This window comes from Arachis hypogaea, chromosome 2, assembly GCF_003086295.3.
Source record: "Arachis hypogaea cultivar Tifrunner chromosome 2, arahy.Tifrunner.gnm2.J5K5, whole genome shotgun sequence".
NCBI lineage: Eukaryota > Viridiplantae > Streptophyta > Magnoliopsida > Fabales > Fabaceae > Arachis > Arachis hypogaea.
The window spans coordinates 16596518-16609650 of NC_092037.1; the positions used below are offsets into that span (position 1 = coordinate 16596518).

At 33.2% G+C, this 13133-nt stretch overlaps 2 protein-coding genes across 2 annotated transcripts; one reads left to right on the forward strand and one right to left on the reverse strand.

Annotated features, from left to right (window-relative positions):
- On the forward strand, positions 1–7323 carry LOC112722334 (small ribosomal subunit protein uS2-like). The gene is made up of 6 exons (XM_025773324.1): positions 1–154; positions 640–902; positions 1079–1276; positions 1702–1927; positions 2225–2281; positions 7202–7323. The coding sequence occupies exons 1-6, from the start codon at positions 1–3 to the stop codon at positions 7321–7323; spliced, it is 1020 nt and encodes a 339-aa protein (XP_025629109.1).
- A 4262-nt stretch (positions 7324–11585) lies between these two features.
- Positions 11586–12871, reverse strand: LOC112718467 (small ribosomal subunit protein uS2-like). The gene is made up of 3 exons (XM_072208102.1): positions 12712–12871; positions 11910–12172; positions 11586–11780 (listed from the first exon to the last, which is right to left on the reverse strand). The coding sequence occupies exons 1-3, from the start codon at positions 12869–12871 to the stop codon at positions 11586–11588; spliced, it is 618 nt and encodes a 205-aa protein (XP_072064203.1).
- Positions 12872–13133: the final 262 nt, after the last annotated feature.

A 13133-nucleotide genomic window follows, 5' to 3' on the forward strand; every position in this document is an offset into this window, starting at 1 on the left:
ATGGCCATTTCCGCCGCCACAACCGCTGAAGTGTCGCACCAGCTCTCGCGGAAGGAGCAAGACATCCAAATGATGCTCGTAGCTGAGGTTCATCTCGAAGGCAAAAACTGTGACTTCCAGATGGAACGCTACGTTTTCAAGCGCTGCAATGATTGTAACCCACGCTTCTTTTGATATTTTCTTTGGGGTTATACTACTAGTTTAGTTCTTGAAATCTAATGAAGAACACATATTTGTGTAGTTTCTTTGGGGTCTAGATACTCCTTGCTCTTCAATGGGTTTATCATTTTTTCTTCTATTTATCTTTTCGTGTGTAGGGTTCTTTTTTTGGGAGACATTTTTATTAGTTTGTTATAGACTAGTGTTTGTCAACTGTTCTCGATTTAGTTTGTGCTATTGATTGAAAGGGTCAATTTAATTATTAATAAGGATTTTGACATGAATATGTGTACTTGCATTATCACATTGTTTTCAAAACAGCTTATTATCATAATTTTACCAATGAGTTTCTGATGAAAAAGCAACTTCTGTCCCAAAATTTATGAAACATATACACGCCTTTAATCTTTCCGATGCTTCCCTTTGCAATAGGAAAATATTTTTATGGCTTGGTTGATTTTTCGTATTCCTTGTCCACAGGTATTTACATAATTAACCTTGGCAAGACATGGGAGAACCTCCAACTTGCTACTAGGATTATTGTTGCCATCGAGAACCCTCACGACATCATTGTTCAGTCTGCTAGGCCATATGGTCAGAGGGCAGTCTTGAAGTTTGCCCAATACACGGGTGCGAATGCAATTGCTGGAAGGCACACTCCTGGAACATTCACTAATCAGATGCAGACATCCTATAACGAGTCTCGCCTACTTATTCTGACTGATCCAATGACTGATCATCAGGTGCCACTTTTTTTAGATGTTTGAAACTTATTTTTTTCACTTGTGTTGAGTGTAGTGGTGTATGTTGTTTCACAATTAACTGTCAATATGTTTTTATGGGAGTTTGAAATTCTGTTATTAGTTTATCTCATTTTGAGTTTGCTTTTCTATTTTTTTATTTTTTAAAATATGTGCAGCCCATTAAGGAAGGTGCTCTTGGAAATATTCCAACGATTGCCTTCTGCGACACTGATTCTCCGATGCGCTATGTTGATGTTGGCATTCCTGCCAATAACAAGGAGAAGCACAGTATTGGTTGTCTGTTTTGGTTATTAGCAAGGATGGTTCTGCAGATGAGGGGTACTATTCATCCAGGGCTTAAGTGGGATGTGATGGTAAACTAATTTTGCTCTTAACGGGTTGAACTATTATTATTTTGTAGCTCTTTTAGATTTATTGTGTGCTTCTCAATGTCTGCATTGCAAATGTCTCATCTGGTATGCACTTTTTTAGAACAATCTTTCTCGCAGTACATACAGGTGTAAAAAATTTGGGTAATTCACATGATAAAATAGTTTGGGATTCAAAATTATACAGATATTCTAAACCAATTTTGTTACACGCTTGTCCTAAACAATCTAAAAGGTGTTTAGGACAGGCGTGTAGCAAAAATTAGTTTAGAACATCTGCATAATTTGAACCCCAAACTATTTATTCATCTGAATTACCCAAAAAAATTCATATTTTATCAAAAGATAGTAGTCTTATTATGTTGTTTCCTTTGAACTTTAGCTAAATTATGTCGACTTTTCATGTGTAGGTGGATTTATTCTTCAATAGAGAATCTGAAGAGGCCAAGCAACAAGAGGAGGAGGAATTACCAGCTGCCCCAGTATATGCCATTCAAGATTTTGGTGCTACTGGCATTGTCGGCTTCCCTGCAGCTGATGGGGAATGGGGGGCTGTTACAGCTGAACAATCCTGGACTGAACCAGTTCCTCAACAACCCATTGCAGCTGCACCTGCTAACTTGGCCCCAGACGCCGGTAAGAATAATTGTTTCCACTCTGGATCTGTTAGTCACATGCGTGATTTAAGTTCAATTTTATCTATTGAAATTTTCTATCTATCAAGTCTTTGTATTTGTTCTCCCATTAGTCTGTTATATTTGATGCAACATAATTGTCACATTTACTTCTAATATGTTCTAGTCAAATAATTCTGGATTGTTGTTGTGTTGAATCGTTCTCCCTCAATATGCAAGAAAATCGGTATGCCTTACCATAGTTCTGTCGGAAGCTGTGATGGCAATATATTTGACCTAAGTTCTTTTGTATCCGCAGCTGCAGGTGATTGGAAGCCAGTTCCAGCTCCACAGGCTTCCGTTCCTGCATCCATAGGTGTTGCCCCCACTAGCTGGGAATAAGCACTCTTAAGATTTAAGCACAACTCATCAAAACTGTTCTGAAGAATTTTCTCTTCCTTTAGTGATGTATATTGACACGATTTTTAACAAAACTGTTATTTTAGAGAGTACATTTTGTTTTATATTCTTATTTGTTTAATCCTTCATAGATACTCAATATATTGAGAAAATTAGTGATCAATATCCGACATTCTTCGTTCTAATCAACATAACCTTTAAAGTAGCATGGACATAATTGAACATACTGTTTACATCAGCTCTCTCTGATATTACATTGATGATCAATTTTCTTTACTAAAGTATTTCTTGTATTTCTTTAAGGTGTCTTTGAAAATTCAAATAACTGGAAATAATTTAATTTGTAAATCAAATCTTATATTTGGAATAGATAAAATTTAAGAATTGATTTGATTTTTAAATATATGAAATTTACAATTAAGATCAAGTTTGAGGTAGCAGTTTTGGGGTGTTTATTAGTGGTGATGAAAAACTATGGGATAAATAAAAATTAAATTATTATATAAATATTTAAATCAACTTATTTTTTATTTTACATAAATTTAAATATACTTCATTTTAGTTCATTTCATTTCGAACGAAATGAAATTGATTTTAAAAATAGTTTCAAATACACTTTTATGTAAAGTACACTATTGAACCAAAATTGATATGCTTGTATTATTGACAAGTTGACCAAATTACATCAAGTAATACTACGGTGAGTGAATGTCGTTCTCACGATGATTACGGGTGGCAAGTTTGCCCCAACTCGCCTCGCCCCGCCTAGGCCGTTCCATAAACGGGGCGGGCCGACCCGTCCCGCCAACTAAAATGGGTTCAAAATGCTAGCCTGCCCCCACTTTATGGCGGATTGGTGGGTCGGTGAGTTAGCCCGCTTGACTTTTTTTTTTAAATAACACTCATTAAAATGAACTAAAATATAGTAATTAAAAAATCAAATAAAAATAAAAAATAGTCAAATTATAATATAATTTTTTTCACTATCTTTTTTTTTTAATTTTTAACTTCAATAAAATTGTTCAAAATAATATTTGTCAATAGAACTATCTTTATTTTGAAAAATAAGTCACATAATTTGAACAAATATGCAAAATTGTAAAATAAGATAAATAAAGTTAATAACTAAAAGAAGAATAAAAACAAAAACAAAAAAAAGTGTTTGAAAATTGTATAATTATTAATTTTATAATAGTAATCACTTTTTATTTAATAAAAAAAAGAAAAATAAAAATATTCGGACCGGCGGACCGGCCTGCCCCGTCCCGCTAAAACGCGCCAATTTGGCGGTGCGGGTTTGGCGAATTTTTTTAATTTGGCGGGCTCCAAATCCTAGCCCGATGGGTTCATCCCGTTTTGCCACCCCTAACGATGATTAACGGATTAAAGCAAGCAATATCTAATTAAATCTCTAATTAGGTCAATCAAACATTGGCAAGAGGGTTGTGGATCTTGAATTAGAAGCAAGAACAGTGAAGAGGAGAATTGAGAGAACGAGAGAAGGCTTAGGTAGCATTTGTTTTGAGGTACTGGAATAGAGACTGAGAGACGGAGACCCTGTATCATGTTTCTTGACTCAGAGACTAGTACTGAAATTTCTGTCTCTGTCCTCAAAATTTCAGTACCTCTAAAAAGTGGGGACACAGGAGACTGGAATTTTTAGAGACGGAGACTAAAATTTTAATAACATTTTATACCTAAAATATCCTCATTTCAATTAATTAATTTCAATTTTACCCTTTGTACAAATTAAATTAGAGTTTCATTCTTGTTTCAATTTCTATCTCCCACTTTGTACCAAATAGAATACTGAGATTTATTTCAGTCTCTCAATCTCAGTTTTTCAATCTCTATCTCTCTACCAAATACTACCTTAGAGAATTAGGAAGTAATTAAGGATAGGGAATGTTAAAGGTTTCGGAGATGTTATATTCTTAGAAAATACTTACCAGTTTTTTTTGTTGATTCAATACAATAGGGGAAATCTCATAAAGTTCCTTACCAAGACAACAGACACACTATGGATCCTTCGCATGCTGGGCATACCTCTTCTGTGCGTCTTTCTCGTGGCGGAAACAGAACAACAAGGAAAGACCTGGCCGACCTGCCCGATGCTTGTGTTTCCTTATTTTGACTCAAATAAAAATCTTTTCACAACAAATTATTTATAATCAAATTCTAATTCCTTGACAATTTAATTTTTCTTAACTTAATTAATCGCCAACTTCTTGGTCAATTAATTAAGAGAAAAGATGAAGAACGTTTTTTATTTAAAGCCACACAATTTTCAAAATACTATTCCTAGTCAAGTTAAAAATCATGACAAAGAGTTTAGAGCTAATTTCAATATTAAATTTTCTAAAGTAATAATGGAATCCAAGACAAAATTAGAATATTTTCTAATACTTCTAACAATTAAATATGAAGAACAAAACTTAATCCTGAAAAAGTAGAAAAACATGAATCAAAATAAAGAAGACACTTGAATTACTAATCTATGAAAATAAAATAGAGCTCCTAACATTTAACAAGAGAGGTTTAGTTACTCATGATAGAAAAGAAAATAACTAAAATTAAAGAAGGAGATATTTGGTCAAAGATGATCTCTATTTTGTGAACCTTGTTTATTTATTTATATCTAACTTCCTACCTAACTGAAATTTAAAAACTAATATTATCTTTTAAAGAGAAATATAACTTATTTAAATTTAAATTTAATCTAATCTAAATCCTAACAACCAAATCGTATCTTTCTAGAAGAGGTTGTTGCTAACTAATCATTTAAATCTTGAATCTTGACTTAAATTGAAACTTCCTAGGAGTTGGTTAGGCATTTGGCGGTGGGCTTGGTGTACTTAGCGATGGGCTTTGAAACTCTTTGGATTGTTGGGAGTGAAAAGTGCAATTGGAGTTTTAGCGCCCATTACTTGGAATTTTAGTGGAGTTGGGCGCTAGGGGTGTTTGCGGTTCGGTTTGGTTCGGTTTTTTATCGAGGTCATCCGAATCAAACCAAACTAATTAAAATCGATTTGGTTTGGTTCGATTTGTTCGGTTTTTTCAATCGATTCAAAAAATATACTACCATACTATTTCACAAAGTCATAACATTGAAATCGGCAAGCACAAATACACAATAGCTAACAAAGTCTTGATCCAATGAAATTTAACGATAAAAGGAATTCAAATACGACAATTAAAGAAGTTTAAAAGTTCGGTAGTCAATACAACTGAAAATAAAAATAAATTTTCATTAAAAGATAGCCAAGTTATGGTGTCTTCTTCAACAAAATAGCGAAACTTCTTAACGCAAACCAACTTAAAATAAAAAAGCAGTTAAATAATAATAATAATAATAATAATAATAATAATAATAATAATAATAATAATAATAATAATAATAATAATAATAATAATAATCAATAAAATTATTAGAGATTATTCTACAAAAAATTTAAATTTAAAACTATTTAATATTTTTGTATTTAATATAATAAAAAAATATACTATTTTAAAAAATATGTTTGTATTAAAAAAATATGTATTTAATATAAATTCAAATTAAAATATTTTCTTTTAATACATATTTTTTTTACATAGAATATCTTTTGATTATATTAAATACAAAAATATCAAATGATTTTAACCTTGAATTTTTTTGTAAAATAATCTCTAATAATTTTATTGATTATTATTATTATTATTATTATTATTATTATTATTATTATTATTATTGAGTGACTATATATATATATATATATATATATATATATATATATATATAGGTAAATTCTACTCTATCCTTCCTATAATAACATGTATATTATTCTCTGTAACATGTCATTCTATAATTGGTGGTTATGTTAATTATGGTTAAACTATTGGTAATTAAATTATAGTCCAAAGTAGGTAATTGTATAATTTACTAAAATATTAAAAACCCAATTTTTGTTTCTTCTTGAAATCATGCTCCCAAAAAATGAATCCTTGCTTTTCAATTGATGAATCCCAAGATCGTGAAGACTTCTTGCAAATGTTGATCCTTAAGAAGGAAATTTCAGCATCGTTTGAGCATTAGAAAGAAGATGACGGAGTACAGCCATTAGTGACGGTTAAGAATTCATCAAGGCGAGTTTATCTGTGGGGCTTTAATTATAAAATTATCCTACTTTAGTTAAGATATTAACTCTTATTGAGTTAAATTAATTCAAACTAAAACTAAACATCCAATTAAAATGTGCCACGTCACGGGTTAATTTACATGTTGATTTAGAGGGGGTTGGGTAGAACTCAATATATATATATATAAATCTAATGAATAAATTTATTATTATTTTTACAAAAAAAATGTAGTACAGTATTATTATGTAATTAATAATAATAATTATTTTATTTTATTTTATTTTTGGAAAAAGACTGTTATGTCGAAGAGAAACGTTGAGAATTGACTTGTACATTATTTATTTTTGGAGACTAAAATGTCTGTTTTTAAAATTTACAAACCTTGAGAATTAATTCTGTATATTAATTTTTTTGGGGGCTAAAATGTCCAATTTTAAAATTCTTGGGAACTAATTTGGATAATTACTCTATAATTAAATTTCGAGAATCTCTAAAGACGAATTCACTTGAGATCAAAGTACTCAACCTAAAATTTTTTGAACACCAATTTAAATTTATCCTTAGAATAATAAATATTTAGTATGACTTGTGAATTATGATTATTTTATTTAATTAAAAAAACCCATGTCAAAACTATGCCCGTAAACATTATGAAAATTTCTTGTTTACAAAATGACTTATAATAAATTAATAATTAACTTTAGATACATGTTATGATTTTTCATTTCTAATTCTCATTTGATTCTATTTATAGCAGGTAATATCTCAAACAAGGCAAAACAGAAGGATTTGTCGGAGAAAATATCGGCGGCAAGGAATGAGAAAGGAGCAGAGGGGAACCCACATGTATCAGGGTTTAAGTTGACTAGGCTACCTTAAAACTTTGCAAAGAAATCCCCTATTCCATCTCCTCTATCAACCCCAAGAAGCAACACTATTGAGCACACTAACTATGAATCATCAAACATTTCGTTGGAAACAACGGTTCAACCAGCGCAAGAAACCCTGGAAGAAATGAAACTTGCCGAGTTGAAAAAACTGGCCAAGTCAAGGGGAATAAAAGGTTCCTCTAAGCTTAAGAAGATCGAACTTATCAAAGTACTTGGATCCTAGACCTAATCCTAGTTTTCCTTGTGATGACTCTAACTACCATCAAATTGTACAAATGTATGGAACTATGGATTATATGAAACTCAGATTTCATAGATTTTATGCAAATCAACATGGTATGCTGAACCGCTAGAAGTCATAGAACGGTTCAAACACAATGCTTTTGTAGCTATAACAAGCGGTAACAGATATAACAACATTAACAAAATTAAGTCCCTTCCGAAAATGACACCCTAAATTAAATAAAAACAATACCGACATTGTATTAACTCAAAATGAAACAAATATCTTGCTTCATAAAATTGGGCAAAATCCCATCAAAACTTGAAGAAAACCAAATGAAATAGTTGCATGTTGCTGACTACCATTCCAAAAAAAAAACTAAAATAGTGCTGTCTAGGATACAATTTGTTGGGACTTGTTAAGAATAACTCTTTCGTACTTAACTTGAAACCACTTCATTGCATCTTCTTTGGTGACCCTGTGTTGAATTCCAACATGGGACTTTCGTCTCCTCCGCCTACCCACACGGTATCCAGCACGCTCTAAGGCGACAAAGAAATCCATGCCGTAGATCCCAGTAGAAGGATCATACCTGAAGCAAAATAACATAACATTAGCATAACACCACAACTAAAAATTATTTTCATATATTTAGCTATTTATGCTGTAAAAGATTGTAGGTGGTGCATGTGGCATCTTAATTCTTAAAGCTTTCTCTTTTACTTGTACAATATCAAGCATTTATTTTTCACACTTGTTATCTATACCAGCAGCTTCTGCTTAATTTCGTAATTGATGGTTTAATTTGTTTGGTCTTTGTATTATTATTGCAGTAGATTTATACCTTTTTATTTGCTACATATTGTGTTTATTTGCATCCCAATTAGCTCAAACAGAGTTTTCCGGAATCCCTCATATGTTTGTGTACTTTTAAGATACCTTGTATTTGAATTTGAGGCCATGATAGAATATAGTTTCAGTTGTCTTGAAACTCTCTTCTATGGCTTTTGTTTGACATATCGCTATTGTTCATTTTTGGAGCAAGATAGCTCTGGCAGTTGTGACATTGATTTCAGGTTCTGCAACAATTGGGCAAAATAGTGGTGCTATTATTTGTGGGCACACACAACTTGAGGAAAAACATTCTTTATCTAGACTTGCAGAAAGGGACAGCAGCCCCATGTTGATGATGGTTGGTGTACATAATTTGTTGAGTGGAGAACCATAATATCTGGCTTTGGTCCAATTTCATGTTCTGTGCTATACTGTCTTGGACGGTTGGATATAAGCTGTCTCTCCTACTTTCATTTAAATGAACTTGAACATCGATTCTTGTTCCAAATTAGATTGGAATTCTGATAAAATAATATTATTAGTCAAGCTTAATATCTTAAGGTTTCAAATAGTATAATGTAATAACTATCCAACACTGCAAGTTGCTTAACATAGTGATCAAGATAGATAGCAAAAGAATACAATGTGTATAGTGTGATCTTTATGCATGGGAGAGAGAGAGAGCATAAAGAATAATTTGATGAAATAGTGATGGAAAAGACACGGCCAAGATATTCCTATTGACTGCTGTTAGTTATAAATGCGGCTTTGTCCAATTAAGGTGCTTGATTTGCAAGGAAGGAGGAATAGTCAGTGGAGTGGATTGGTCACTGCACGTGATCTGCACGCAGCTTTGTTAGAACTTTGCACTTTCCTATGTGTTTATTCCATGATTATGATTGTTGGGTCCATTTTTATTTTACTTTTGAAATAGTTTAGCCATGTAGAATGATCTTATTTGGTCTCAAACTCTCAATGGTGCATTCGCTTGTTATGAACAGATAATACCCTCTTGCAAGTTGCAAAGCCTATAAGAAGAAAGGTGTTGCGATTTTTAGCCACAGAGTCTGCGCTTGCTTGCACGCGTTACAGATCACAGAAAATTGTGGACCAGCTATTTTACCCGTGGGAAAGAATAAGTAAATAAATAAATAAAAAGAGTATAAAGTATAATATATGTATGTTCATTTAAGAAATGGAGTGGGGGTCTGTGAACTGTGATTTAATACCAGATGTGTTTGAGAATTGATTTTTTCCAATTATTTTTTTCTTTTTCTGGGGAAGATGGATGTGGTTGCTTTTCATTTCTATAGCGTTCTTGGCTTCTCTTTCTTCACGAGTTTCTCTTTGAGCAAACACTGCTATTTAGCTGGTACTTCAACTTCCTTTTCTTGTTCTGTTCTGAGAGAGTGAGGTAATAAAGATTTCTAAAAATCTTATTTGATTGCTGTTTTTCTTGGATTCATTTCATTCATTCACCTTTTCTGATTTCTTATGCTTTTAATATTAGTCCAACAAATCATCAACCTCTTGGTAGCTTAACTTCATTCTTAAATGGCACTTATAAATTGGTAGAAGAGTTCACTTCACAACAAATTTTTGGGAAGAATAATTTCGTATGGCTTTCTGCGACATAATGAGCAAAATTTTCATCTTATTTGTTCTTCAATACATAACTTGATGCAATTTGGGGTAGTGATATATTGATAATATTCCCTGATATTGTGCGGACTAAGTTCTGAGGATAATACTATGATGCACCTTGTTAAAATGTGGCAGAGGTTCAAGTTCAACCTTCACCCTTTGCGTTCAAAATGGCTGTCTCTCCATTTACCAATTCAAAGATTATAAGATCTAAAGGAGACATCGAGAAAATTCAAACAAGTAGAAAAATTGAAGACAATAGATCTAAATCATTCAAGGCTGAGAAAATAGAGTCACCACATCATGAAGAGATAATGGATCTACTCGAAAGGATACGGATTTCAATATCAAAGGGTAAATCACAATACAAGGATAAGCCCTCAACCGAATATGATCAAGATATTCTTGGTGAACCAAAGAAACAAGTGAAAGGTATTGCCTTGGTTATAATGGCAGATCTTCATATATTTTAAGAAAATACCTAAGTTTATTTTATTGTACTTTTGCATATATACTGAGGTTATCTATATTTTTCAATACTAATCAAACTGAAGAACAATCACCAAGAACAAATTTGCCATGCAAAAAGTAGCATGTCGTTGTCAATTAACTGCTCAAACTTCCATTACGAATCCTCTTAAATTGTTGAAACTAAACAAGCTTCCATCGATACGTCAACAAAATTTTAAAACTCAATACCAAGACTACAAAATACTAAATATGTATGTTTCCCAAAGAAATAATCCCAGAAGAAAAATTGCTCAGGAAGCAAAGAAAACATAGAAACAAAATTCTAAACTCGATGCCTAGTCCCAGCCAGTGGGAGCAACACCTCCAGGTTCATGAACGGATGCCTGTGGGGCTGGAACTGGCTCCCAATCACCTGCAGCTGCGGATACAAAAGAACTTGGGTCAAATAAACTGCCATCACAGTTTTCGACAGAACTATGTTAAGGCGCACAGATTTTCTTGCATATCGAGGGAGAATGATTCAACACAACAACCCAGAATTATTTGACTAGAACATATTAGAAGCAAATACGACAATTATGTTGCATCAAATTTAACAGATCCAGAGTGGAAATAATTATTCTTACCGGCGTCTGGGGCCCAGTTAGTAGGAGCAGCTGCAATGGGTTGCTGAAGAACTGGTTCAGTTCAGGATTGTTCAGCTGTAACAGCCCCCATTCCCCATCAGCTGCGGGGAAGCAGCAGCACCAAAATCTTGAATGGCATATTTTGGGGTAGCTGGTAATTCCTCCTCCTCTTGTTGCTTGGCCTCTTCAGGTTCTCTATAGAAGAATAAATCCATCTACACATGAAAAGTTGACAAATTTAGCTAAGGTTCAAAGGAAACCACATAATAAGACTACTATCTTTTGTTAAAATATGAAATTTTTTACACCTGTATGTATAGCAAGAAAGATTGTTCTAAATAAGTGCATACGAGATCAGACACTTACAATGCAGACATTGGAAAACACAATAAATCTAAAAGTGCTACAAAATAATAATAGTTCAATCCGTTAAGAGCAAAAATTAGTTTACCATCACGTCCCACTTAAGCCCGGACGAATAGTACCCTTCATCTGCAGAACCATCCTTGCTAATAACCAAAACAGACAACCAATACTGTGCTTCCCCTTGTTATTGGCAGGAATGCCAACATCAACATAGCACATCGGAGAATCGGTATCACAGAAGGCAATGGTCGGAATATTTCCAAGAGCACCTTCCTTAATGGGCTACACATATTTTTTTGAAAAAATAGAAAAACAAACCCAAGATGAGATCAATTAATAACAGAATTTCAAACTCCCACAAAAAATATATTGACAGTTAATAGTGAAACAAGTGAATAACATAAGTTGCACCTGATGATCAGTCCTTGGATCAGTCAGAATGAGTAGACGAGGCTCGTTATAGGATGTTTGCTTTTGATTAGTGAATGTTCCAGGAGTGTGCCTTCCAGCAATTGCATTCGCACCAGTGTATTGTGCAAACTTAAGGACAATTCTCTGACCATATGGCCTAGCAGACTGAACAATGATGTCCTGCGGGTTCTCGATAGCAACAATAATCCTAGCAACAAGTTGGAGCTTCTCCCATGTCTTACCAAGGTTAATTATGTAAATAACTGGGAACAAGGAATACGAAAAATCAACCAAACATAAAAATGCTTTCATAAGCTCTATCATAAAATTATGATAATAAGCTGTTTTGAACACAAAGGTGGTAATACAAAATACACTTACCCGTATCAAAATCCTGATAATTAAATTGACTCTTTGAATAGAAAACACGAAACAAATAAAGAAAAATTGACAAACCACTAGATTATAACAAATTTATAAAAAGTATATATCAAAAAAGGAACCCTAGATACAGGAAAAGATAAATGTAAAAAAACCGAATACAAAATTCACAAAAGAGCAAGGAATATATTACAAAAAAAACTACGCACATCTGTGTTGTTTCCATTAGATTTCAAGAACTGAACTACTCACTACAGTTTGAGTAAATATGAAAAAATCCATATCAGAATAAACAATTTGAGATTGAAAAGATATAACATTTTGCAAAATACCTTTCAAACTCGCCATAATCGACACACTCTTCAATAATATTCAGACTCAAAATCCAAAAGAAAAAACGAAAAAGATCACGAAGACTGACCATCATTTCGGCGTTTGAAGACGTAGCATTCCATCTGGAAGTCACAATTTTTGGTTCCGAGGTGGACCTCAGCAGCAAGCATCATCTGGATGTCCTGCTCCTTCTGTGACAGCTGGCGTGGCATTGTGTCAGTTGTGGCGGTGGCGGCGGAAGTGGCCATGGTTGCGGTGCAGATTTGCGCTCTTGAGAGATTTGGAGACAATGGAAGCTCCAACTCATAGCAGCTGCAGTATCAAACGAACTAGTTATTTGGAATGAAGGGTATTTTAAGGGGATCCGTTTCTGTTTCTCTAAACCCTAGTTTTGTTGTGAAATGACACCAATGCCCTCTTCTTCCTCCTCGTAAGCATAAATTATAAATTAAAATTGAGCTCTCCAAACTATTCAAATAACACTACTTAGATATGAATATGATATTAGTT

Excerpts from the sequence above, each read along its gene's own strand:
- LOC112718467 (XM_072208102.1), bottom strand. The coding sequence starts at position 12,871 with ATGGCCACTTCCGCCGCCACCGCCACAACTGACACAATGCCACGCCAG. Across the intron at positions 12,173-12,711 it reads CTTCAAACGCCGAAATGATG|TTATTTACATAATTAACCTT; the intron begins GTCAGTCTTCGT and ends CCTTGTTCCCAG. Across the intron at positions 11,781-11,909 it reads ATCCAAGGACTGATCATCAG|CCCATTAAGGAAGGTGCTCT; the intron begins GTGCAACTTATG and ends AAATATGTGTAG.
- LOC112722334 (XM_025773324.1), top strand. The coding sequence starts at position 1 with ATGGCCATTTCCGCCGCCACAACCGCTGAAGTGTCGCACCAGCTCTCG. Across the intron at positions 1,277-1,701 it reads GGCTTAAGTGGGATGTGATG|GTGGATTTATTCTTCAATAG; the intron begins GTAAACTAATTT and ends TTTCATGTGTAG. Across the intron at positions 2,282-7,201 it reads TTCCGTTCCTGCATCCATAG|GTAATATCTCAAACAAGGCA; the intron begins GTGTTGCCCCCA and ends TATTTATAGCAG.